This window comes from Falco naumanni, chromosome 4 (genome assembly GCF_017639655.2).
Source record: "Falco naumanni isolate bFalNau1 chromosome 4, bFalNau1.pat, whole genome shotgun sequence".
NCBI lineage: Eukaryota > Metazoa > Chordata > Aves > Falconiformes > Falconidae > Falco > Falco naumanni.
In genome coordinates this window covers 83744573-83769469 of record NC_054057.1, presented here as the reverse complement: position 1 = coordinate 83769469, position 24897 = coordinate 83744573, and the positions used below count along the sequence as shown (strand labels likewise).

General features: G+C 41.3%; 1 protein-coding gene across 4 annotated transcripts in view; it reads right to left on the bottom strand.

The window, feature by feature from the left end:
• The window catches only part of SDK1 (sidekick cell adhesion molecule 1), a 418908-nt gene that overhangs the window by 79857 nt on the left and 314154 nt on the right, over window positions 1-24897 (bottom strand). For all 4 annotated transcript variants that reach the window (XM_040591242.1, XM_040591243.1, XM_040591241.1 and 1 more), the window contains 6 exons: window positions 24170-24268; window positions 19086-19277; window positions 17136-17257; window positions 8687-8796; window positions 6146-6296; window positions 3997-4234 (listed from right to left, as the gene is read on the bottom strand). In XM_040591242.1, coding sequence (XP_040447176.1) covers window positions 3997-4234; window positions 6146-6296; window positions 8687-8796; window positions 17136-17257; window positions 19086-19277; window positions 24170-24268 — 912 coding nt within the window. The remainder of the gene's footprint in view (window positions 1-3996; window positions 4235-6145; window positions 6297-8686; window positions 8797-17135; window positions 17258-19085; window positions 19278-24169; window positions 24269-24897) is intronic.

The window sequence follows — 24897 nt, the reverse complement described above, 5'->3', positions numbered from 1 at the left end:
CAGAGCAGCTAAATGTCCTCTCTCGCTGGAAAGGAATCCAAGTCCAATGCCTAAATGGCAAAAATACTTGCGTTCCTTGAGCGTGCTTTAATTCGCCGGTTCTCATATTAGTGTTGAGAATTTTATTATAATGGGGCTGGATGAATTCAAGATCTGCAAGTGATACTGTGGATCTTATCGTTGCCAGTCTGTCATTGAGTAACAGACTTTAATCGACCTTTTAAGAATGAACTGAAATGTAACCTTCACTTCTCTGACCCCTTCTCCTCTCTCAGGATACCGTGATTCAAAGAAATTATAGTTTGCTAAGACCAATTACTGGCTTGAGTGAGGCAATAGATCCCTTTTTCCTCTGCAAGCTCCCTTCCCTAACGCTGGTGTCCTTAACTGTTGCACTGAAGACTTTGTTATAAGCTCTAAAGCCACATTCTCATTAGTAGCCAGCAAGAAGAGCACAGAAGCCAAGCAAGAGTGTCCAAAAAAATCTCAGAGCTTTAACAAAATGAACCGGAAACACTGAAACTAAATGACGAGCTAATCCAGCAAACTGCCAGCTGCATGATGTACTTCGGAAGATCAAACGTAGGAAATTATACAGCTACTGGCACTTTGCACTGGAACTTCAATAAGAGCTCAAGTTTTTAAGGTTATCCATGTTGGCGTCTAAGATCATGCATCCTCTTTCTACATCTGACAGAGACACATTTGATTTATAGCAAATGATGCTGGTTTTAAGTCTCTAATTGGGCCAAAAGGAGCTTTTAATAAGCTAGCCTGTATTCTGGCTTTCTAAGAAAGCTAGATAGTGGGATGCAGTAGTTCTCTCCACTTTTGCAGCTCATTTTGGCTCAACATCCATCACTGGTTTTTCAAAGTAAAAATGTAAGTGGTGCATTGTACCTCTGACGTCAATTAGGAAGTGCCAATTTAGAGCAACGGTCACGGCAAAAGCAGCATAGCTGCAGTCCGCAACCATTTTGCCTATAAAACTGGGTCCCACAGGCCAAATCTTCAGCTTGCAGAAACTGACAAATCCCCACAGGGACACCGGACCACAACATCTGAATTATCAGGTGATGCTTCATCAGTCCACAGTAAGTGCTTCATGCACATGAAGCATCAGGAGGCTGAGCCTTGCCATAGATATGCGAACACACTATTATTTTGCAAGACAAGCATACACATTAATGTAGGTAAATATTAGAGGCCCCAAAAATATTAAGGCACTGTGTTAAGTGTATTTGAGATAAATTGTTTGTAGCTAAAACAAACCAGCCCTGTCAAGGTGGTTCTTATACATTAGAGGTCTTTCGCATTTTTGTGCTTTCTCTGTATTGTATCTACTACCATTGTCAATTTATTGAGTGGAAACTGAGCTTGTTACTCTGCAGTTATTTTACACTGTAAAATTTAATGAGTTATTTAATTTCTAACATTATAAAAACATTTTGGATGGATAAAACCTGTCCTGTTTAAAAATCCTAATTCATCCCCCTCCATCTTCAGCTGCTTGCAACCCTACCCCAGATTTTCATTTTAGGGTTTCCCAACCATTTTTCAAGCCTGGGTTACCAAAACCTATAGCACTAGTTATTTTCTCATAGTTTCTTTGGTTTCAATATATTTTATATTCAAGCGCTCCAGAAACTGGCGCATACCTGTAATGGCATGCTCCTTTATTGTTATAGCATGTGTGCTCAGCTATTAGTGATATGATTGCATATCCTAGAATAAACAGCAGTGCTCCAGTACAGCTTTATTTTCAATAAAGATTTTGGACTCCAGTGGCCGCACTGGCATTAGGTACCATGAGCTGATTTAGTGCCTGGGCTCTGCCTTCCCAGGCTCCTTGGACGATGTAAACCACAGAACCGTGAGTTCTGCCAAGGAATCACCATGTGATCCTGGCCAAGGTACCTCTGGCCAGCTGCGAGGGATATTTACGATCTGCAGCAGCAGGCAAAATCAACTTCCCTAAGACACTATCTACAAAATGGAAAAAAAAATATATTTAGGACACTTCAAAGTACTTGGAAAACATAAGCGATAAACAGAATTATTCTTATAGTTCAGAAGACAGACCTAAAAATGCTCTGACCTTTCTCTCTGGCTTTAGATATCTTTTATTTGCATTTTAACCCCATTTGACTGTGCACACAGGTTAGCTACAGATTCCCTGAAGTTCTCTCACGCAGCTTGCCGCTATGCCAGCGCTTCTTGTGTATTCTAAATCAGAGAAGATACAGCCAAAAGCCTGAGCCCTGACTTGCTCTGTTCAAGAAATCAGATGTTCGTATCAAAGAAAACACATGGAAAAAAAACAAATGAGTCCTTATGGCCTAGATCACAGCTTTGTGTTATTTTGATCCCAGTTTCTGTGTGCCTCCTACAATCAGTTTCAAGTCAACCTCCTTTTAATACTGCAAGAGAAAATGCCAAATACACACGTAACCTCTGATCTTTAGATGCTGAGCAAGAGCTCTATAATCCTGAGGTTTTATGAAATCACTTAATCTTAGTATTTACTACATTTCAAAAGAAGTGTTTGAAGAACAGCAGAAAGGAGAAAGTGGAGAACGTGGTATCTTTTTATTGTGATACGGAACGCTTCAAAACTATTTTGGCTGGCTCATGCTATCTCTAACTCCAGCGCAAACATGCCTTGTTTAAAATAATGCCGACAATAGCTTTCCAATTACTGCTTCCCAAAAAGCAGCACTTTAATGGAGGGGGATGACTTTGTTTAGCCTTCTCCTTGGCTAGTTCAAAGCATAGTTATCTGAACCAGCAGACCAAATCCTGCTGTGCACAGCACGTTCACACTTTCTACCAAGTAGTGCTGCGTGGTACAGAGTGCACAGACACGCATATGTTCATCTGTAAGTGCAGGGTATGCATAGGATTAAATTCCAAAACATTTTTAATGAAGAAAAATAGGAAAAATTAATAAGAAAAAATATCAGTGTTGAACTTTGCATAAATGCAGGTCACAAAGAGCTTTTATTATTAAACTTTTAAACTATAAATGTAATCAATTTTGTTATTCACTTGCAATATGGATTTTAGTGTATCAGGTGCATGTATGGTATGTTTAGAAATAGGTTTTGTGGAAGTTAGTAGCTAGAGAGCAGCTTTTCAAGTTCTGTCTTCACTGTTGCTACTAACAATAATTCACCGTTAACAATATGCTAATATGCTAACAATATTCACAAAATAATACTTGTGTTTGTATTTTCAAACGTTGTTGCCTGAGATTGAGGGTTTCCTTCTATTTGAAGCCTCTGTGCTAATATGGGCAATTCAGCTAGACAATACATACTTGTGCTTTAGGTCTATATATAGGTTATGTCTATATAGCCTTGTACACACAATTTGAAAAGGCAGTTTTGAAAACGTGTCATCAAAGGCTCAGATAATTATTTTATTTCTACAGGGCTAATCAGCTCTCTTAAAATGACTTGTGCCCTTTTAGAAATATTTGGTGCTTGAAATTAAATTTCAGGTAACCACAACTAGTGAGAAAATCCTCCTGAGCTTGCAAGTACAAAGGGACAGGGGGAGAATGAGGGGCAAGGGGGTGCTGGGGCAGGGGAGAGGAAGCATGAGAGACCTGCTCAGCCAGAGAAGGCTGCATGCAAACGCCTTGTGTTGTCCGTGCTGCTGCCAAACGAGGGCAGGAATGGGGAGAGGTTGTTTTGTTTGCTTTAAATAAATAACCTGCAGGTTTATGCATGAAAGCAGAGTAGGAATAAAATAAGTAACTCCCTCGAACGCCTATATGTCTTTTTGCCTTCAGTGCATCTAGAGATGGGGTTTTTTTCTTTCATTTTAGATTTAATGGATCAACAAACACACACAAAACAAACCAAAACAACCAACCAAAAAACCCCACCTGCATCAAAAAAGAAAAAAGCCAACAAAAAAATGAACATAGGGGCAGAAAATGCTGAAGTTCTGGGATGTGTCTTCCACAGCAGACACAGTGCTTTGACTTACCAGACTCCCGTGTACGACCTCTCACTACTTCACTCCATGGTCCTGCCCCGATGGCATTGAAAGCCTGGATCTGCAGTTCATACTCTGTCCACTCCTCCAGATCTTCAACGGTGTACTCTCTTTCCAACCGGTCATTAATAACCTTCATCAGGGTGGAAGACGGCAGATCCACACGCCAGAATTTTATCCTGTACCCCACTGACTCTGGATTGCCATTATACTGTGTGTCGGGGAGGGGCTGGCAAACGACAAAGAAAAGCACAACATTCCTATGTGAAACACATTGCCAGGCTTTCCAAACTATATACCAAGGCTATCTGAACTCGTCTAAGGCCGTAGGAAGGCAAAAAAGATCAAGAGGTTGATCTTCTGTCTTATTTATGTTTCATAATCTCTAAATTTCTGTGTTGCTTGAAATTTTCTTTTCATTTTTATCTTTAGTTTTGAACCAAATAGATATGCTTACAGAACTATGCCATTTGCTGTGGGTGTATCAACAGAGATGATATGAATACAATATATTTCAGAGCTTTGTGATTAATTATGGATAGGAATGATAAATTGCTGAAGCATGTGACAAATTCATTTATCGTACACTTTTTACTGTTTTTACTGACGCTCTGCCTACTCATTTATCAGCAGAGATTTATTCTAGTATTCTAACTCCCCAAGCAATTTCAGAGATTAGAATATGAAATAATTAGCCTACTTCATGAAGTTTAGAGTTTTTTCCCCATAAAACTAACTACATGACGCCACGGATGGGTGAGATTCAGTTCTGAATCACTGGCAAAGCTTGATCCACATGAGCATTTCACAGCTTAGAAGACTGCATTCCACAGGCAAGCAGGGCTAGAAATGTGACCCTTATTCTGTAGGAAGGAATTCCCAGCTCCCAGGGAGACACAGGTCTTGAAAAAAAAGATTAAATCATTTCAAATACTGATGTCATTAAGCATAACCATAAGGTGTATCAGATCATTTTTAGCTGTGGCTCTTGCTCCTCCTGAACCCTGCACACTTTGACTCATGAAAACCAGTTTTCCAGGTAGCACAGCAAGGAAGCACAATCTTAAGAATGTTTTAAAGTCTCTTAAAACAACCTTGAGGCAATTTTGATGGGAGACATATAGGTCTGGATTTAGTACCAAAGGTTTAATGATGTGGGCATGTTATTCATGTGGTAAAGCCAGGAGTGAGTTATGTGGGTCCTATCAAACGAACTGCAGTGGCTTTGCTTTTCAATGGGTAGTGAGGTGACACCTTCAAGTTGGATGTTTGGTCTTTCAAGGTTCTGAATTAAGTGCAGTGTCCCATTGAGGAAATGAAATTATACCTTTCTGAAGGGCGAAAAACCCTTCTGGTTTCTAGCCTGATTTTGACTTCCAGCCATAATGATTTTATGCACAGAAAAGCTAACATTTGGGCAAAAGAAAACCTGTGCTTCATCAACTTCACACCACAGTAACCCCAGTGGAAAATTCTGCCTAACAGGAGAGAAGAAAAACCATCCTGGAGCAGGTTAATTGCCAAGTAAATCCCAATGAGGCAACTCTGCAGGCAACTGAGACAGTCAACAGGGCACAACAATGTCAGCAATCACTGCATCTTCACAATTAATCATTTCTTTCTACGTTTTATCACATAACTCCACATCGTTTCACAAATATAATGTTCCTACAGGAGTGTAATGTGCAAACTTTGCTGCCCTTGAGTCACAGCTGTTCAGTACCTGCAGGATGATTGCCAATGGCCAGCGTGCACCTTCTGGGAATGGTTTTGTACAAAGCAAACAACTGAGCCCTAGGAAACTGTAAACTGGCTTGAGTATTATATTCTTGTCCCACGTGTTGACCCAGACTGTGGTACTAGGGAGTCTCAAAAGCCAAGGTTTTACACACAGGCGTATATTCCTCTGATGAAGCAGCAGAAATAGTGGCAGTAAGCAATTTAGGTGATTAATAAGGCACTTAAGGTAAGTCTCAGATTTCCGCCTATTCTGAAAAAGGAAATAATTTTGCTGTTACTCCTTATGCTGAACGCAAGGACAAGGCACTCTGGAGCACTGGCCTGACCCCCTGGGCCAGTAGCTGCACCCCAAGCACTGGTACCCAGCTGCCCTGCACCCCCAGCCCTGCTCGGAGCTCACCACCCATCGCAGCCACAGGCTGGTCTCGCTGGCCGTGCGCACGGTGACGCTCCCAGGGGCAACATCTGGTGGCGCCTGCAGCGTCTGGATGACTCGGGAGGGCTGGCTGAGTGGGCTGGGACCCACCACGTTCACCTGCTGCATCCGGAACCTGGAGCAAAGGAAAGATGCAGTGCATGCTCTACCAGCTCAGCGAATAGCACCTCTCTTTCCAGAATAGGAAAAAGATGGAAGAATACAAATTAGGTCTTTCTGAATGTTCTACAAAGGTCGTTGCATGCAGGTCCCCTTGGTATTCACTGCTGAATGCTTTATGGTAACTGCTTTCAGATCCTCTCAGGTATTAAAAAAATGAAAATGAGATTAGCTTAGGGTCTATTAGAAACTGAGGTATTTGTGTGAGAAATTTATGTTAATTATAGCAGGTCTGATGAGCTTATGCTAGCAGTAAGTGATTTTCTCTTCCAACGCTTGTACAATACATTCAGAAAGGTATTAAAATATCAAACTTTGGATATTCTCATTCCTTGTCAATATAAAAAATATACTAGTGATAACATTTCCCCTCAATTACTGGTTGAAAGAAGCTGATTTATCCCCGTGCTGCATTTTCAGCCTTCCTGCACAAGAAAGATTAAGTTATTTAATATGGCTATACGTCTTTAAAAAATACCCTGTCTGCTTGAAACCATCTCTTCTACAAAAGAAATCCCTATTGGGTCACAAAAGATTTAGAGAAATCTTTTTTCCAGGAAGCACAAAATAATTAAGACGTGCTGTACATTTCAGATACTCTCACCCGTCACAAGCAATTAGCGGTATCCAGCACTGGCACATAAATACATGACCTGTTCATACTAAACAATTTTTGGACCTAATGACTGAGCTTGGGAAAAGGGTGAGCTAGCCAATATAGTTGCATTTGTTTATCTGCTCTGATCTCCCTAGAAAATGCATTAAAGGAAACACATTAAACAAATGCTGTCCTTGATTTCACTCTCAGACAGTGGCACAAAATATAGAGAAGAAGCTGGTCGATAAATATGCAGTCTGATAATTAGCTCTGGCAATGTATTTCCTCGGTGGGCAATGACTAAAGCTGACCAGAAGACAACAAAACCATTCGACAACAACTTTCTAAGTTTCAAAAAAATAATATACAATTGCTTAATACTGAAATAAAACCAAAAAAGCTCGTGTCTGTGCATGCATGAGAGAAAAAGACCAGGCAAAATTCAAGGGGCTGCTTAGGATGGAAAAATCAGAGGAGAGCTGGAAGTGTAAAGATTCCTGTATAACTGGGATCACTCCAGAATTCAATGGATGCAAGAGAGATGCGGGATGTAAAATAAACCAAGAAGTTTAACAACGGAAAAAAAACCAACCACCCCAAATTCCTCATACTCTTCCTCAGGATTTTTTATCCCAAAGACATTTCTCCATACCCCTGCTTGGCGTGCAAGTCTTTCCTATTTTGCATGGACGTTGAACGCTGAACTCTGGTCTGACCTGCACTTTACTATTCACCTCTGCTTCTTCAGCTTGAAGGATCCGCCTTTATGAGGGCAGCAAAATCTTCTCTAGCTGAAGATAATTTTCCTAAACCTCTGCCCAAGCTCAAAATTTTCAAAGAGCCTTTAGTAAAATGTTTAGCTCTAGAGGATAAGGTGTAAAACACTTCAGAGGAGAGTTTGTGAGAAATTCACTATGTTCCTAGGCTTCTGACTAAAGGAAGAAAATTAGTGTACCAGCACTGAGTTAGCTGTAAATTATACAAGCTTTACTTTGTTGCTCCTGCTACTGGCTCACAGCAGCACATGGGCTGGCTAATACGCCCTTTAGCCAGCGCAGAATGGAGAAGGTTCTGGTAAGCTGATTTAACACTTGCCGCTATATCTCGTTGCAACCAGGCTTTACATTAGCAAGCTATTGCATGAAAGTATTTTTCATTAGGATTGAGTACCTCAAATTCTCAAATCTTGTCTATACTAAAGCAACGCATCACTTGAATTGATTCAAAAAAATCAATCTCGTTTAACTGGGGTGCACCCATCATGTAGATTCACTTCAATCAGTTCGAGCATTGCATATATCTATTAAGCTTAACTTTGTAAATTCTTATAAACAAAGGTTTCATCTCACTGATGTTACCAAATTAAGCTAAGTCAATAAAACGATGCTTAAACTGATGTAAATATGTAATTACACGTTTGCAACAGTTTAACTACAATTGATTTGTCACTGACTGATGTTACACTGGTGCACCCTTTAGATGAGGGAAGTCAGAGGATATCAGTTTCTCGTAACAGCATTTCACTGTGCACTTGGATTTCCTTTTTCACCTTACAAATCGTACTGTATGTAAATCACAATTTAAAATATAAGACAAGCAATTTTAAGTATAAACGATGAAAACAGAAAACCTTTTCCCTTTTGTTCAGATTATAAGCCACAGCCAGCTGTTTCTGATTAGGAAAGCTGTTGCATGCTGCTATTTACTCATTTTTTTCCATGCTGCAGCTAATTACCTGCTGTTCTTACCTGTAATGAGTGTAAGGAGTAAGGTTTGGTACTTCCAGCATCTGAGCATCAGGTTCATTCTCCACCTCATGAAGACTCACCCACTCTTCTTCATCACCCAGGACACCAACCTGTTCATGGGAAAGGTAAGAAGGAATACAATACAGACTATATATATATATCTCTCTATATCTCTCTCAAATAATTTTATACATATAACCTCTTTCACAACGTATGTCACCATAGCAGTGGAAAGACAAATGCTTCTAAACATATATTATCCACTTAATATTAATTTTTATATGACAAGGCACTAGTTATTTGTAAAGCAACAACACAGCCAAGTTAGCCAAGTTTCCTTGTACCTGTTGGGACTTCATCAGGATCCTCTGATAAGATCTCTTCCAGAAAAACACCATGAGAGCGCTAATACCCTGTTCAATCTCGCTGCCACAATACAAAAGTATCAAGAAGTAATATAAGAAAATGAAAAATAGCCTTGATAATAACTCACGGGAGCTGATGCATACTAAGTGAGTCTCAATGGAGGCAAAATGCCACAGAAATGAAGACAGAGAAACAAGAACAAAGTCAAAGAACAAAAACGTTTTAACCTCATCTGCTGGTTTGCACTTTAGACCAGACTTTTCCATGTGCAATCCTTTGTCTTAATTAATTACAACATGTTACTCAACACCATCCCTCAGCTACAGCAGTCTTAGAAGGGACAAAATGGTGATGAGAACAGAGAGCATTACTTTCCATACAGCTTTCTGGAGATAAAATGAAGATGAATCAGGGCCTAAAAGGAAGCCAACAGGGCATGACAGCCAGGCCAGTGTGTGACCCGGGCCCCGCAGACACCGTGCCAGCAGCCCGGGCAGTGTGTAAGCATGGCAGGCATGCGGAGAAGGAGACAGAAAAGGGGTGGCGTGTGGCTGGGCTTCACAAGCGTTGAGACACAGGAGATCTTAAACACGACTCCATGATGTGATTCCCGAACACTGTGCACGATTACCCCCATGTTTCAGCCCTAGGACATGTAGTGCAGCTCCCTCGGCCTACCCCGGCGCCCACAACCGCGGGCTGAAGGATACTGGGGGGTACAGGGGCAGCTATGCCCTTTTGTGTCTGTCTACAGACTTCATATCCACAAAGATGCCTAATCCTTTTTTTAAACTTACAGACACTATCTACTCCTACAGACTGCTGTGGCAACAAATTCCAGAAGCTCACAACGCGCTGTGTAAAGAGCTATTTGCTTTAATCTTTTTTAAACAGATCCCTTACAAGTTCTGTGGACAAGTTATGGCCACAGACACTGCCAAAGCGCTCGATAGGCAACCCAGCCCAAAGTATCCAGCACACCCCAAGTGCTTCAAAGAGAAAATTAGGTTTCATTCACTCATTATTTTTTTTCCCCTTCAGGAGAAGCAGCCTGATTTATTTATAGATGTTTTAGTTCTTCGCTCACCCAGGATTTGATGTGCTGCATATTTATGTTTGTGCATGAAGAAATGACACACGGCAATTTAGGCCAAAGAAATAAGTCCTGCATTGCACTGGTGAAAAGAAGCCTCTGTGAGCTTCCCAGCAGAGGGCTGGCTTTCAGAGGGACATGGTTGCACAGGTCTTGATGGGCCTTTCAGCCTTTTTGGTTATCAAGGACACTGCCACACATCAAACAACATTTAAAATAGATGTCAGTGAAGATTACGGGCCTTTTAAAATCCCCGGTCCCAACTGAGCTTCATAAATTTTAGCAAAGTCCATGGATGCAAAAGCATAAAGGAAGCAAGTTGAGGCAGGTCTGCGTGGTAAAACAGAGCAGCCCTAAACTGAACCCAGAGAACAGAGAGATGATCAGGAAAATTAAAAAAAAACAAAACAAAACAAAACAAAAAACCTACACAAACAAAGAAAGGAAGAGATGGTTGATTTCAGTCAAGGAAATCGAGAACACTTTTTAAAAGAGTTTTTGATTAATACTGTAGAAAGTCTATAGTAAACGCTTATTTTTGCAAAACTCCTGGCTCTTAACAGCATCACTTCAAAGTGCTGCAGTAATTGTATAGCAAAATCCATGGTGCTTTGGAAGCTGCAAATAATCTCCAGTAGCGAGTTAGTCATCTTTTTGTATTCTAACAACAGTAAGAGCTTTTTAAAATATTTCTTGCATAGCAAAAAAACCCCTCCAAAACCGACCACAGGTTTCATTTGTTCTGCAGCAGCAGGCAGGTCATTAATACACATTAAGGACCACATGGTTCAGACCCAGAGGCCCACAGAGCTGTGAACAATTGACATTGACTCAAGCTTGAGAGGACTGCACCCCCCCCACCTGTTTTGCAGCTAGGCATTTTCCAGCTGGCTGCAAAGGTGGAAATATTAAGGATCTTTTCTGATTGAGAAGAAGCAAAAGCTTCTGTGTGCCCAGGACTATGGCAAGCCCCTTGAAAGTCACCCCAGGAGGCAGCTTTCTGGTTATGAATGCTTTCCCTGGTAGGAATGATGGGTGCAGCCTACGAGCAAATAGCAGATGCCAACCGAGCCAGGCATCTTGATGGTTCCCAAGCTCAGGAGCCAGCTGGTAAACAGGCGGCCACTACCTGTACTGGGAGGTGGGGGACCCTGGGAAAAGCAGGAGCCCAGCCAGTCCCAATTAACTGCTTTTAAGACTTTTTTTTGCTGAAAGGTAGTGACAGGGAAGCAGGAAAAAAAAAAAATCAACCACAGGCATAGCTCTGTGATTCAGCAAAAGGTTTTAAGAAAAATGTATCAGGGAACTTGCTTTAGTTAGAATAACACCTTGTAATGTTCTCAGTATCTGGTGCCAGCATTTGAGAAACTAACTCAAATGGTTAGCTCTTCTACTGAAATCAGTAATATATTTTAAGAGTGTGTTTCTTGTGTGAGGAGATTTCCCAATCCAAGAGGACTGAAAGGCGGACAGCTGTAGGGTAGCTTGGTGACCAGCCCGGCGACTTCTGCATGACCTCTGTCTGACTTGCGTGGCCAAGCAATTCTAGGTCAATGTCACCCAAAACAAGTTTCATTTATTTAGCAACAATATCAGAAAGGAGTCTTGGAAGAGAACCTTCAGTGATGGATTTCTATATTTTCAACTTCTGCAAGATCTATAGTAGATTACCAAGTTCCAGGCCCTTGAAGGAAAAGGAAATTATTTTTGTTGAAACACTCTGATGTCAGATCAGAGGAATCGTATCAGTTTCAAGAATCAGAGTACAAAGAGATTCCCACGGGGCAAGAAGAACTATGGGCAGTGGTAAGGATCAAAGAGTCCTTTGAGGGGCAAAGAGAGTCCACTATGAGCTGCTCTGCATAAAATGAAGTTAACATCGAGGCTTCTCTCTTGCCACTGTGTTTTGGATAACAGCGTGTGCAAACATCAGAAAAGGATCATGTTTGTTGACAGATGCACACACAGTCATGCACACACTGTTTTAGGAGGCAGATGAGAACACCGACTGCTTTTTTGTTACGGTCAGCTGAAAAAAACCTTAAGAAAGGCTCTCTGCATCTCAGCAGTTCTCCACGCAACAGGGCCACCATCCACAGGGGACCTCAGTACTGCCACAATAAACACACCTATGTCCACCAAGACACTTCATGTAACTCTCAATACCATCAGCCATCACAAATCAGCACATATTCATCCCCATCTCTCAGCAGTTCCCAAGGCACTACATTCAATAAAAGGGCACATTCATTTATTACAGCAATGAGACAGTATTAAACAACACTGGAAGCGATGTCAGAACCCTTTACTTCTCTATGCATTTGGTTTCTCCATTTCTAAAAAGGAAAATGTTACATATTTTATAGAGTGACTTAACGTTTCCTGATTGAATGCACTATTATGAGCAAAGTTGCAGGATTTTTACTTAAATGAAACAAAAAATAATTAAAATTTGGAATGAAAAAATAATTTGCTGGGGTATTTTCTATAAGACAGTAATGCTTCCCAAATTTTGAACGGTTATGAAGTACTAACTGCAGGAAAGGAAAACACAATGTTTCTGTACATTATAGAGGTACCCTGTGTTCTACTATAGTTCAAGATATGTCAGACTTTTCATTATAGAGGTCCATAACTCACACATTTGAAATCACTTTGGGAGAAATTCGGTTCACAGGATGTCAGCATGGGTGCAATTTTTTTTCTTACAAAATCCTTAAATCGATTCAGCCATTTCTGATTTAAAGATTGGCAAAGGCATAAAATTGTCAGAGTTTCAGACACTTTATTTACCAGCTCTGAAGTAAAAATGACAACAAGAGAATCACCTCATACAATGGATGAATCCTATCTGGGTCACTGACTTAACCCACAAAACCTGATAAATTCATGGTTAAAAGTTACAGACTTACTTTCCCAACTCACAGCTTTACAAGTGAATGCAGTGGTACTACTTAAAAGGTTTTACTACTTTAAAACTCTCCTACTGCTCACCATGATATTCATACAAAATCTCTTTCGAAATGGCAGAAAGACTTCAAGCCAAGCCACTTTCTTTATTAGCCCATACACTCATGGCTCCATGACTCGCGATAGCTCTTCACCAGTGGCCTTAAGCTGTTCATTCCACAGGTCTTCTCTTGCCTCAACACCACCACTAAGCACCACAAAACCACATCAAAATTGGCAGAAGGTAGCCCAGCTTTTCTAATTAGCCCAGCAACCGCCAAGGCTCTGTCCTGATGATATCACCTATGTCCTTTGCCTGACAAAACCCCAGGAAAAATCCAGTCTGAGAAAAATAAGCTGAAACTGGATTGCAGCAGATAGAGTGCAAACGTGGAACCACGTGAACAACAACAGGAATTCACGATCATTCTTGGTTGCCAATTGCCAGAAAAAACGTTTATAATCTATACTCTAACTGCATCTGAGAGTACAGGATGGTTGGAAGGATTTACTGACATTTTTGGGGATGAGCACGTTACCTGTGAGTGTCAGTGCCACAAGGCAGTTACTGCTGGTCCCTCTGACCAAGTGTCAGCAGAACCTTTATATCACATTAGACCCTCTTCTCTTTAAATTATACTGTATGTAATGCAAAAACAATGTTAGAAATATTTTTTAAATAGCATTGATACATTTTTGTAGTTATCCATTTGGAAATCCAGTTTCCTCCACTCCTCTGAGTCCAATGTAAAGAAGAAAAACAAAGAGTGTGGTGATTTTTAAGAAATCCCTTCAGAAGTACAGAATGTAGCTTCATTAGAAACACAGAAATAGGATTTTTGATGCTTGATATTTCAGTACCTACCAACACTACAATCTTAAAGACCTGATTCCCCTCTCATGTTCGTTGACATAATTGAGAATTAGTTCCACAGTGGCTCCCATGAACTTACACCCTAGCACAAAAAGCAGAAGCCAAGGCCAGATGTACAAAATTTCATGTCAACTGGAATTCCCAGCTGTGTTTTGCATCTAAATTGTTCATGAAGTATCAGACTTCAAAAAATGGCACCCAGCCAAAATGGAAGACTTGGAAGATTTTCTAGACCTGCCCTTATGAAGGAAGCTTTCTACCACAGAGAAACCAAGGTGGCAAACCTGCTGGCGGCAGCTGTTTGGGTGGGAATAGAGAAGAGCTGAAGTTTGTCTGTAAGGACTCAGACATGGAGAGTAAAGGGGATATTCCCAGTAGAGATGGAAGAGATGATGTAATACACAAGGGATGTCCAATGCAAAGCCACCACCCAGCTGTACAGGGGGGGACGCAGATGAAGTACACGACAGCAGCCAGTAGTTGTTGGCCACGCTTTGCCATGAAGACACCAGCAGCAGAAGTACAGTGCAAAGAGAACAGAGCTGTGTAGGAGATCAGCTTGATTCTCCTCCTCCCAGGGCAGATCGTGCTGTACGAGATTTTGTACTAACTACAACATGGGTTTTTTTTCCCAAGCTATTGGCTGTTTTCTGCTACTCTGCACCTTGTTGCAAACTTTCAGGAAGGCTAATGGTCAAAAAACGTGCAAATGGGTGGAGATGTAGTCCCCATACCTGCTCAGAGAGAATCTTTATTCTCTAATTTAACTGATTAATTGCAAAGTACACTAGAACATACAAATTAAGGGTTTAAATGTGATCCTATCGCTCAGCAAAACCACCTGTTTTAAAATCACATTATGCAAGCCCACACCTTAAGTGGTTTTTAATTTAATGATAAGGCATGAAACACTTAACAGTGCTATTAAAGGCTGTACATGGGCCAGTGAATGAAAGATCCCGAAAGAAAAAATCCTCCACACGTTTCTGTTTAGAAAATACCACTGTAGGTTGGGTATAACTGCTGCCCTTCAAGCTAACCTAGTCCTAAGGAACAAAGATGGTTGTCCATGCCAAAATACACATTGCAACAGCAGCCTACATCCCAGCACAGACATCACCGCTTGGAACAGAGTACGTGGAAGGCACAAGTGAATGCTGGGGTGTCACTGGCAGCTGTTTTGTGAAGGCTTGTGTGCCTTTGAAAGGTAGGCAGGGAAACCTGTGCAGTCCAGAGGGCAGGTCCAAGGCAACTTAGGTCCAAGTCAGGACAGAGGCATTCCCCCTTTCATCTCTGCTCCCACTACCATGTCTCCATCCCCTGTCCTTGCAACGGTGCTCTTCTGATCACACGCAGCCTGCACAGAGTCGATCTGTCTGAAACTCATTTGTTCTCGGCTGGACCAAGTCTTGTAGCAGCTCCAGGTATGATCACACCAGAATCAGTGCATGTAGAAGGCAGGAGTAAGGAAGTCTTGGTAAGAGTGATGGGGATGAAAAGAAGGAATGAGAGCAGGACAACAAGAACTGTGGTTTGGATTGACTGAAGGTGCTGCAAAATCCCACTTTAAGAAAGAATTTGAGTAGAGTGTTGGCAGAAAGGGGCTGTGAACATAGGATTATATGCAGCTGTTACCTGGAAACAGGATTTACTTCATCCTTAAGGAGTCACTAATTTCTCTGCATACACAAAAAGACTTTTGTTAATCATGTGAGCAGGATTTTTTTTTTTTTTTTAACTAAACCCACTTTGAACAACTTTTCTTGTTATGCCAAAGCTAAACAGTGAGGTACGGTGCAGAAGGAACTTGCAGGGTAGCTGTGGTGAAAAGAACTGCCCAGACTCCGCAAAGACTTTGGCTGTGCTCCTGCCCCAAATGAAGATCTCTCATTCCTGGATCCAGGTTCTATCAGAACCACTAACCCCTTGACTTTCCTAGCAATGCATGAGATGTTGATGAGGGTCTGTGAACAAGAAAGTTCCTCTCTTCCCTTCCTGCATGCCAAGAACCCTCTAACCACTATTTGTACTCAGGGCTCTTCAAGGATGCAGATGAACATCGTGGTAATTACTATCGCTGTTTTTAAGCATTCACATTTACTTCACTTTGGTGGTGTTCTGCAACTCACAGAATTAACTGATCTCTAGCAATATCAAAGTGGTGCTCCACCACAAAAATGCTTCTCAGAATGTGCCAAGCCACCATATTAAGGGTGTGGAGTGTTTAATTCCATGATATGCAATAGTGTGTATGTAAATGGTACAAAATGTACCAACTCGTTCACAGTGATCTCATTACCAAGTGAAGTGATTGTATCAACACATCCAAGTGGTGACGGTGATTTAAGTAGTCCAACATTTGGTCTTAAAAACAGATTATATTATTTATAAAGCTCTGTGGGTGGAAAGGAGGAAGCAAATCTCATCTGTCAGAAGAACAAATGAGGAATATATAACTCTTCCAAGGCATAATGACAGCAGAAAGAGGGATATTGTTTAAATCTGATGAAGAAGAGAATTCATCCTATTCACATCTAGAGGCCTGGATAGAAAAACTCAGCACAATCCATTATAAGAGAAAAACACACTCAGACTCATGAATAATGGTATCTTTACTGTTCAGTGCAATTCTTCCTATACTTCTGACTGAGATAATTCCAGGTTTGCACCTGGTTTGAAAATACACCTAACAGAACCTAAAAACAGGTTTCAAATTCTTTTTGAAATAAATGGATGGACTTAAGTTTTGCTGTATGTGTTGCTGATGATGCATTTGGTGTTCTTCTGAACGTAAGCAAAGCTGCTTTACAAAACCCCACATAAATTATTTAAAGGATAAGCATTCTCACCTTTGTATACATATATATATACACATATATATAAAATATCTACCTTTTTTCCTTTTTTTGTTCCTTTGAACAGAAGCTACAGCATTCACATGACCCTTTTCTCACTGGCTCCTGCACAGACATTTCTCAGCTAAGCCTCTCGAGCTCCCTTGCATTCCCAACCTTTCCAGGAACCCCTGCACAGCTACCACCAGGCCATTTACTGAAGAGCTTTGATCCAAAAGTAAACAAAACCTGTAATCTAAACAACAACTCGCTATCTAGACCATTTTTAAGCCTTCAGAAACTTCATAAAGAGCTGTTTTGTGAGGGACGTACCTGGCCTTCGACTATCCACTTGGAGATGGAGGTTTTGCCATCGTACCCTGGGCGGAACTGAAGCGTGGCAGAGCGAGGGCTGATGTTGGAAATCACCAGGTTGGATGGAGCACCTGGAAGTTCTGAAGAAATAGAAACGGGAGGTGGAAACGCTCTTTGTCTTTGGCCCGGTAACACAGATTGACGTTCAGTGTTGCAGCATATAAAATACCTTGCTAACGATTATAATAAGGAAAATAACTGTTGGTTGTTTTTTTTTTTTCTTTTTGGCAGAGCATTACATACAGTGTTACTATTTCTGCTGCTCTGAGAACGCACCACATTTTTATAGATCGAACGAGGAAAGAAAGCGCCCATCTACAGAATTACAGCTACTGTTTTAGAGAAGCTGCCCAACTGACAAAGCATGATGGCTCAGCGGGGAAGGTACTTCCCAGCTCCACATCTGCCAGTCACTTGCCAAGTCACCTAATCCCACAGTACTTCTCTTTCTCCAGAATGAAATGTCAATAATTTGCATTTACTTCTTAGAGTGAATACAAGTTTAATGTATTAACAACAGAAAAAGACTCACAAGTTTGGGTAGTGTATGGGGAAGATTGTGTGATTCTTGTATTGACCTGTAATAGATGGGGTTTAGAGGGCATTTCTGATGCCTGAATAAAGTAGATAATTTCTTTAAAAATTTCTGTTGCAAATAAAGAGGGTGACCTTCTATGAGGAAAAATCCGCAGTTCCAATCAGATCTTTGCCTCACATCAGTCAAGCTTACAGCAGCATTTACATTTTTAATATTATCTGTATTATCAACAAAAGCAAGCCCAGGAAAGAGATTAAATATAGATTGTTTAGAATAAATTCCCAATAGTACCTGCATTCATAAGTAATGGAAATTACTGTTATAATCAGTAATCATTCATAATGTTGTACTATGTCCACATGCAACAGGCAAAAAAAGGGCAGCTTTTTGCTTTTTGGCATATATTTCAAGTATGCATAAATGCACAGTATTTCTTGGTTCTTAGTTCACATTTGTGGGAGCTACGATCGATAAACTAACCCTGACCAAGTCGGATAATGCTGTTATCTGGCTAACAACAGGGAGCATGGCATTGATCCAGTCTACAACTTGTCACAGTTACCTATGATTAGGGAAAAGAAAGGCAAACATACTTCAAGACATACAGAAAAGTTCAAAAATACCGGAAAACAGAAAAACTGGATTACCCTCAGTGATGTACAATAACCGCTCCACTTTGGAAAATTCTACTTATGTAAGTTATAAATTAACTGAAACAGTTTGTCTGAGGTATGAATTGGCTTTTTAGTTTGCTTTCTCTAGTGGATAGGGAGAGCATAGAATTTGAAAACCGAAATGCAACAAGGTTAAATTTACAAGTGCCCAAATGGCAACTCAGACAAGGCAGTACAGGACTCTCTCCTCCCAAATGTTTCTCAGGCCACAACCCTCAGATCATAGAAATAAGGTTTTAGTTTCATTATACTTGTCCTCTCTTAGGTGACATAAGCTATACTACATAAAAATGGAAAAACCTTTCCCTTTCAGCATCACCCAAACTCTGTTTTTCCCCTAAGCAATCCTTTCTGAACTGATTCAGGCTCCATTCTTATGTTACTTTGTAAATGTCAAGAATTTCTGTATTGTATCCACTTTATTACTTTGTTCATTCCTTCTGCCATCCCTACAAGTTTTTCTGTATTTGTATTAAACAGCCTCAACTTTCCGGTAATCTCAAATTGCAAGTGTGCTGATGTTGATGTTTTAATCTGTTCTAAAAATTAAATTTGTATTAACGCAGTAAAGAATTCAGATGTTTTATAAATAAAACCATTTTTATTATTACTGAACCAAAGTAATTTGTGATCTTTGGAACACAGATACATGAAGAATCAGCCCATATTAATTTGCTTCAATGCAGTTTCACCAACCTGGGGGTACACCAGAAGAGATGGTGGAGGACGTGACCCAGCCACTGCCTTTTGCAGTCACAGCTGCCACCTCGATGGTGTAGGTGGTGAGAGACGACAGCCCGGTGATCTTGTACTCCAGCGTCGTGTTGGGTAGCGTGCGGGCAAGGCGAGATTCATTCCTGCCATATACCTCCCAGGAGATCTGGTACCCTGAAAAAACATTACACAGAAGTCAGGGGGCCATAGCAGTGATGAAGTCTATTTTTTCTTCTAAAGCACAGTTATACAATAACCCAGAGACTGGTAAATTCCTGCATCCGCACGATTTGCTTGTGGTCAGTGGTGGCATGACTTGTTTCTCATTCTACTCCATTGTGGCCATGTTTTATATGCAGAAAAATAAAGAATACTGAAGTAAACACTAGCTAAAATACCCAAGTATTTTTTGAATTTTGTTATTTCCAATAAGCAATTGCTGTAGGTACCCCACAGGGTATCATCTGCCCATCAAGTTACAGCTTAGGGGACATGGAGTCTCAGCTGATGCGCCCTTTTTTCTATAACGATATGCTGCTTGCTTGGTTAGGAAACCCAGGGATAATTTCTATAAGGAATGAACCTTGCAGAAGGGTGGACTTTCATTCTGTGAACTCAATGAAGCAAACAGGAAGAAACCTGGAAAATGTAAAACCTTCTCACCAGCTGGAATATCCAATTAAAAATCTGTGTGTGCTTAGTAAGGCTACTCCCTTTCGAGGCTGAAGTAACCATCAGTAGAAATACTCACCAACCTGACAATAACAATCAGGCAAGGAACATTGTGCGAATCTTCTAGGAACCGAAAAACCTCTACTCCCCACTGCTTGTTCCTCATAGAAATCCTTCAGCTGGGTGAATCATTATCCTTTCTTTCAAAACCATAGTGTGGCCAACACATTGTCCAAAACTGCACTCACCCTGACCTCCACGTTACTCCTCTATCACAACCAGGTTTTCGTTTTTATTACTTTTATAACCATTTGCCTTCCAAGAACTTTTGAAACTTTCTACTGTCTGATTTGCTCAATTTTACCTCCGAATCCGCTTGTCCTCCTCCTGCCCAGTCCCACTTTATTCTCGTTTGAACCCATTTGAACCTCACTGTGCCAGTCTCCAAAGAGAGAGTCTGAAAAGTTTGCTTGATTGCAGCTTTCTTTGTGATTTGACTTGGGGGGGAGAAGTGGTGGGGGGAATACACATAGCTCTTGAATGCCTCTGAAATGGAAGTGAGTGAAAAGGACTAACAGAAAGGAACCCCACTGAGTGAACCGTGTACAAGGCGAGCTGCTGGCTAGAGAAAATCCCTGCTGGGCTCCTGTTCCCATCATCTAAGATGAGGAATTCAGAGCAGCTGGGGGGCTTGATGTTTCTTCCTCCTTTTTTTTTTTTTTTTTAACAAGATAAGCTGATTAACGTATACAAATTGACACAGCAAAATACCTTATGGTGTTAAGCAACCAGCTCGTGAACTAAAAGCACAGTGAGAAATATTTCTGTGAGAGTTTGAGGTGTGAGATATTACTCTTCCCCTGGTACTAGCTGACATTAACCCAGTTTTGCATGAAAATGGGCTCAGGGTGCTCACATAGTCGCTAATTACATTTCAGGTGAAGGGACAGTGATAAGGAGAGGGGATATTTCAACAATTCCACTACACTGCAACCACTTGTCTGACTATGAACTACCTAGGGGAAGGGGAAAAACTCCTCAGTGTTCATCTGGAACCAGTTCCAAGTAAGTATCTGAATGGGAATTAAGTAAGTCAGCAATTCACCAATCTCTCAGAGACACTGTGACGTTCTGATGTCCTCTGGGAAGGCATCATTTACCAGTGATCAGACTTTATGTATCACAGACAAGATTATCATCTGTGTGAAGGTTTTGACAAAATTTCAGGACTGTATTGCCTTTATCAATAAAGGGCGAACAGAGAGATGGAGTGACTGTCCCCTCTATCAGATGCTCAGTGAAAAGGTGTGAAAGTTCCAAACAGAACGACTATCACAAACACCCCTTTCTTTCAAAAGCCACGGTGCTGCTTGCTCCAGACAGGGCAATGCAGAAGAAGGAGAAGAAATCTGTGAAAGGCGCAGCTGTTGGTCTCCCCACTTCCCAACAGAGGACACAGAACCGGCAGCCGTGTCCCCAGCCAGCAGAACGTCCCCGTGCAGCCTTGAATGGAGCAGAGGCTGGGCAAGGGCCGTGCTGCAGCTCACCTGCCTGCCTGAGGACAGCGGATGGGCTGGCTGCACCTGCTCCGAACCCTGCGTGGGTTCCTGCAAAGGGAATCAGGGAGCATCACCTCACAATAAAAAAGATGGGTTGCTCGAAGAAATAAATAAACAGAAGAAGGAACTGGACTTTTAACGTTCCCTCTATCCATTTGTTACTTACAAACAACCAAAAGTTTCATCTGCCACACACTAGGCAACCTTAAGTGATTGAGGCATCTCCTCCCCCATCTAGATAAGCTTTGGATATACATCAAATGTTGGTGATTATTCTTTGAACATTTTCTATTTTCTCTTTTGTAACCACAGGGTTGAAACCCAGCTTTCCCACCCATTAGGCACATAGTCTGTGTACCTATTTTCTGAAAAAATATTCACCAGGAAAAATATCCTGAGCTCACATGCAAATTGAAGCAAAGGCAAAGAGGCAGAGTTTGCTGTTGGATATTTCAGTCCTGAATGGATAGTTAAATTCTAGTCATATTAAAAAATGAACATACATAAATACATACCGAGCAGACACAAAGCCGAATGTAATCATGCAGAACGAAAACAGATGAAAAAAAGAACCGCTGAAGGAAAGGAACAGCATCCACCATACCCCCAAGTAGCACTAAAGCCACAATGAGTGACAGATGGGCAGAACTTTAGGACATGTGGTTGGTAAAAACGCGCTCTGTGTTTTACAGATGTGATGGCTGCCAGAAACGGTCACGGGGGAGCCCGGCCAGCCTGGGCTAGAAGCGTGTCCCCTCTGGCTTCGGGGGGAGCACAGGAAAGGTCTGCGGAGCCTTCCTGCATGCCTGGGCACTGCCCTCCCCACAAACCACTGCCTAATGGAACCGAATGGCCAGAGAAGTTTCAGAAATAATTTTCTGTTGATTGGAAGTAAATTCTCTACAAGAGAGCAGTACACCCAATCACAAACTGTCCGTCTACATCCAGGTCCTCATAAATCAATGTTTACTGAGAGAACGAGGAAGATCCTGAGATTTACAGCAAGAGTAATGGGCAATTTCCCAGAGCAGGCTGGCTGCCGGGCGCCACCCTCCACGCTTTCCTCCTCCGAGCTCTGCTGCTGGGAACAACAAGGCCCAGTAAAGATATCAATGAGCAGAAATGATGAATAATTGCCTCCCCTAAGCACTCAGATCTCCAAGCAGCCCTCTATAAACCTCTGAGGTACTTGGGGCATGAACGATTTTGCTATTCTCTCCCAAACACAATTTGCATCCTTAAAGACGTTTCTTTTTCTTTATCAACTTTGCTGGGCATTCTTACATGGGTATTTCTTTCTGAACAAGAGAGCTTCTGGAGTTAATTCTTTCTGAAACAGTTTGCCCCAAATATAACACTGTCCATCATTGTGCTCCACCAGGTTTCAACCCAATCTGGGAGGCAGCAGCTTGTCTCTAGCAAAGCAATTCTGCCACGCTAAGTATAGTGCTGCCAGCTTGTGCTTAACAAGGATGAGTATTGCACCATCTCACTTAGCCAGCCAGCCCTGGATTTAGATACCTAAATTTAAGCACTTGGGCTTGAAGGCTTTGGACATCTTCACTGAATCAATACTGCTTTCAGAAGTCATTAGTTTCTGTTCTCAAACTACTTCAATCAATGCATATTCCAGGAAGGTTACCATGGTATAAAGGCGTAAGATAACCTGCATAAGGGCTCCACATACACTATGAGCAGCACAGAAGACACACGCACAAATGGTGCATGTTACAGACATACAGAGGAAACACCGGCAAGTGCAAGTCCTATCAAAATAATTAGACCTGTCAAAGCTAAAACGTTTCAGGAAATTAGACTGATATAACATTTCGATGTTCAGGGGCCAGAAGCCCTGATTGTTTCTTAACTCCTAAAATTTATTTTGTTTTTACAAGTTATAATACACTTTTCTAAAAAATAAAATTAAACATATCACTGTCAATGCTCCCAAACCAAAATATTTTGATATGTGTGAAATGATCTTCTCCCTTCCCAGCTATGATTTCTAGCTCTAGTAATTTAAAATTTGGGAGCTTTCTTGTACTTCAGAACCTTGAAAGCCTTTGTTAAATGGAATGTCCATCCTGTCCAGCTGCAATAGCTTCCCATCTGAAAACAATATTGCCTCTGTTGATAAGAACTAGAGTTTTACTCAACTATTTAGAGCTTCCTTTATGAAAAATAATGAGGTTGCTGATGTTGTATCTACACTAGCGTACAGTAAATAGATAAACAGCTTGTCAAATGGCAAGCTCATCAAAGAGAAGCAAGACAATTCTGAACCCTTGTGACAGTTTCTACAAAATTAAGTAATGCCATGCAAATTCTGTCACAAGGTCCACAGCCAGATCATTTGATCACAGATGACAGATAATGCTGATTTCAGACTCGGTCTTGATTGCAAATCTTAGCAATGCCAATTCAGATTTTGCAGCTGTAAACTTCATGTAGGAACCCCCCACCTTTGGGGCAAAGGCCAAACACTGTCTCACAAAGTTTCAGAAATTTAGTAACACAGGTGGAGGTCACAGAAGATTTAATAAGACCAGAACCACCATGGGGAGCTGATTTCTAATACAGACTGCCTTTTCAGTGACCACAATCATGAGCTGCCAGCAACTGGACCCATACTTTCTATAAGGTGCCTTAACTGACATTTCAATTACCCAAAAGAGGTACCAGGAAACCAGTGCTCACAGTAGCCAGTACTCCCTAAATGCAATATTACACAAACATTTTTTCACTGCAATGGTACATTCCACCCCACACACATTCCTAAAAAAAAGAAAAGAAAAGAAAAAAAAAAAAAAGAGAGAGAGAGCAGCTGATACTTGCCTGTAAGGATGCCATTTTTCTCTACAGGTTCTTGCCAGCTGACCTTGAGAGACGTGTCCAGAATCTCAGTGAAGCTCAGGTGTCCCACTGCTCCTGGCTCTGGCAATCAGAAAAGGAAATCTGTTAACAGGAGAACCCCACTTACTTTTGATCTGATTCATGTGGCAAGGTGAGGGCTGAAGAAATAAAACACTGAGCCGGGGCCAAGGGAAGCCTGCTGGAAACATCAGTGAGAACTGCAGGGGAGAGGGGAAAATGCAAGGTGTTCAGAAGCACTCTGGCTAGCATCACATAAATTATTTTATCCAGTCATCACCCTAACTGTGCAGAGAACTAAAGAGAGCGGCAGCAGGAGACTTGCACACAACTTGTTCTCTGCCTCTCTTCTTGATCTAACCTAATTAGAACAATCAAGCTGGCAATCCTGGAAGCAATCGCGTTGCTGTTTTCCCTCAACAACAGCGTGCAGCGTTTACCTGTGCTGCTGTGTGTGCTTACCTGGCCTTGGGTCTGCAGCACCACCATCAGCACCCCCACAGCTAGAAAGAAACTTTTGCCTATGCAAGGTCAGAGCAAGGACAGAGTCACCGACCCACTGCTTGGATAGAGTCTCTCGAAACAACTCTAAAAACGTCCAACATAATGGCAACTGTCTTCTGTAAAATGAATACAAGTGTGTGAAACTTTTTAAAGGATTTTTATGATGTAGCTCAAGAGCTCTTAAAAAT